At 39.7% G+C, this 504-nt stretch overlaps 1 protein-coding gene across 1 annotated transcript in view; it reads left to right on the forward strand.

Annotated features, from left to right (window-relative positions):
- The window catches only part of LOC119588987, a gene marked incomplete at its 5' end in the record, with an annotated part of 3,487 nt that extends 2,990 nt beyond the window's left edge, over positions 1-497 (forward strand). The window contains 1 exon segment of the mRNA XM_037937590.1: positions 95-497. Within this exon segment, the coding sequence (XP_037793518.1) occupies positions 95-292 (198 nt within the window). The 3' untranslated portion in view covers positions 293-497.
- Positions 498-504: the final 7 nt, after the last annotated feature.

Consider the following 504-nt stretch of genomic DNA (forward strand, 5'->3'; position numbering starts at 1 on the left):
CACAACACCATTGATCTATACAACCCCTCTATGTCACAAACCAAACTTTGGCCCTGATTTCATCCATATTGAGTTCCTCTTCTCCACAATCCAGGAGACGAAAGTGAACTTCACTCTGGCGGCCCTAATGGTGGTGCTAGGAGGGATCACCATCCACACCTACAGCGTCCAGCCCGGAAGGTCTTCCCCAGTGGCCGATTCGGGAAAAGCCGTCGGCTCCATGTGTCTCATCAACTCCGTCTTCTATGGCCTCGATACCTTCTTTGCTTACCAAAATTATAAGTGTAATTAAGCTGCACCTTGTCATAACACTTCAAAAGTGAAGTTAAATATTATTTAATGCATATATATTCTGTTGTGTGTATTACTGCTGAATGTTAAATGTTAAACATTTTGTGGTAAGGAGCTATCTAATCATATATATTTTGTAATTTGTGTATTTATCATCATTCCTGATAATGAGAAATACATCAAGCTATGGTTTATATGCATTCATAACTATCT

The sequence above is a fragment of the Penaeus monodon genome, chromosome 24, assembly GCF_015228065.2.
Source record: "Penaeus monodon isolate SGIC_2016 chromosome 24, NSTDA_Pmon_1, whole genome shotgun sequence".
Taxonomy (NCBI): domain Eukaryota; kingdom Metazoa; phylum Arthropoda; class Malacostraca; order Decapoda; family Penaeidae; genus Penaeus; species Penaeus monodon.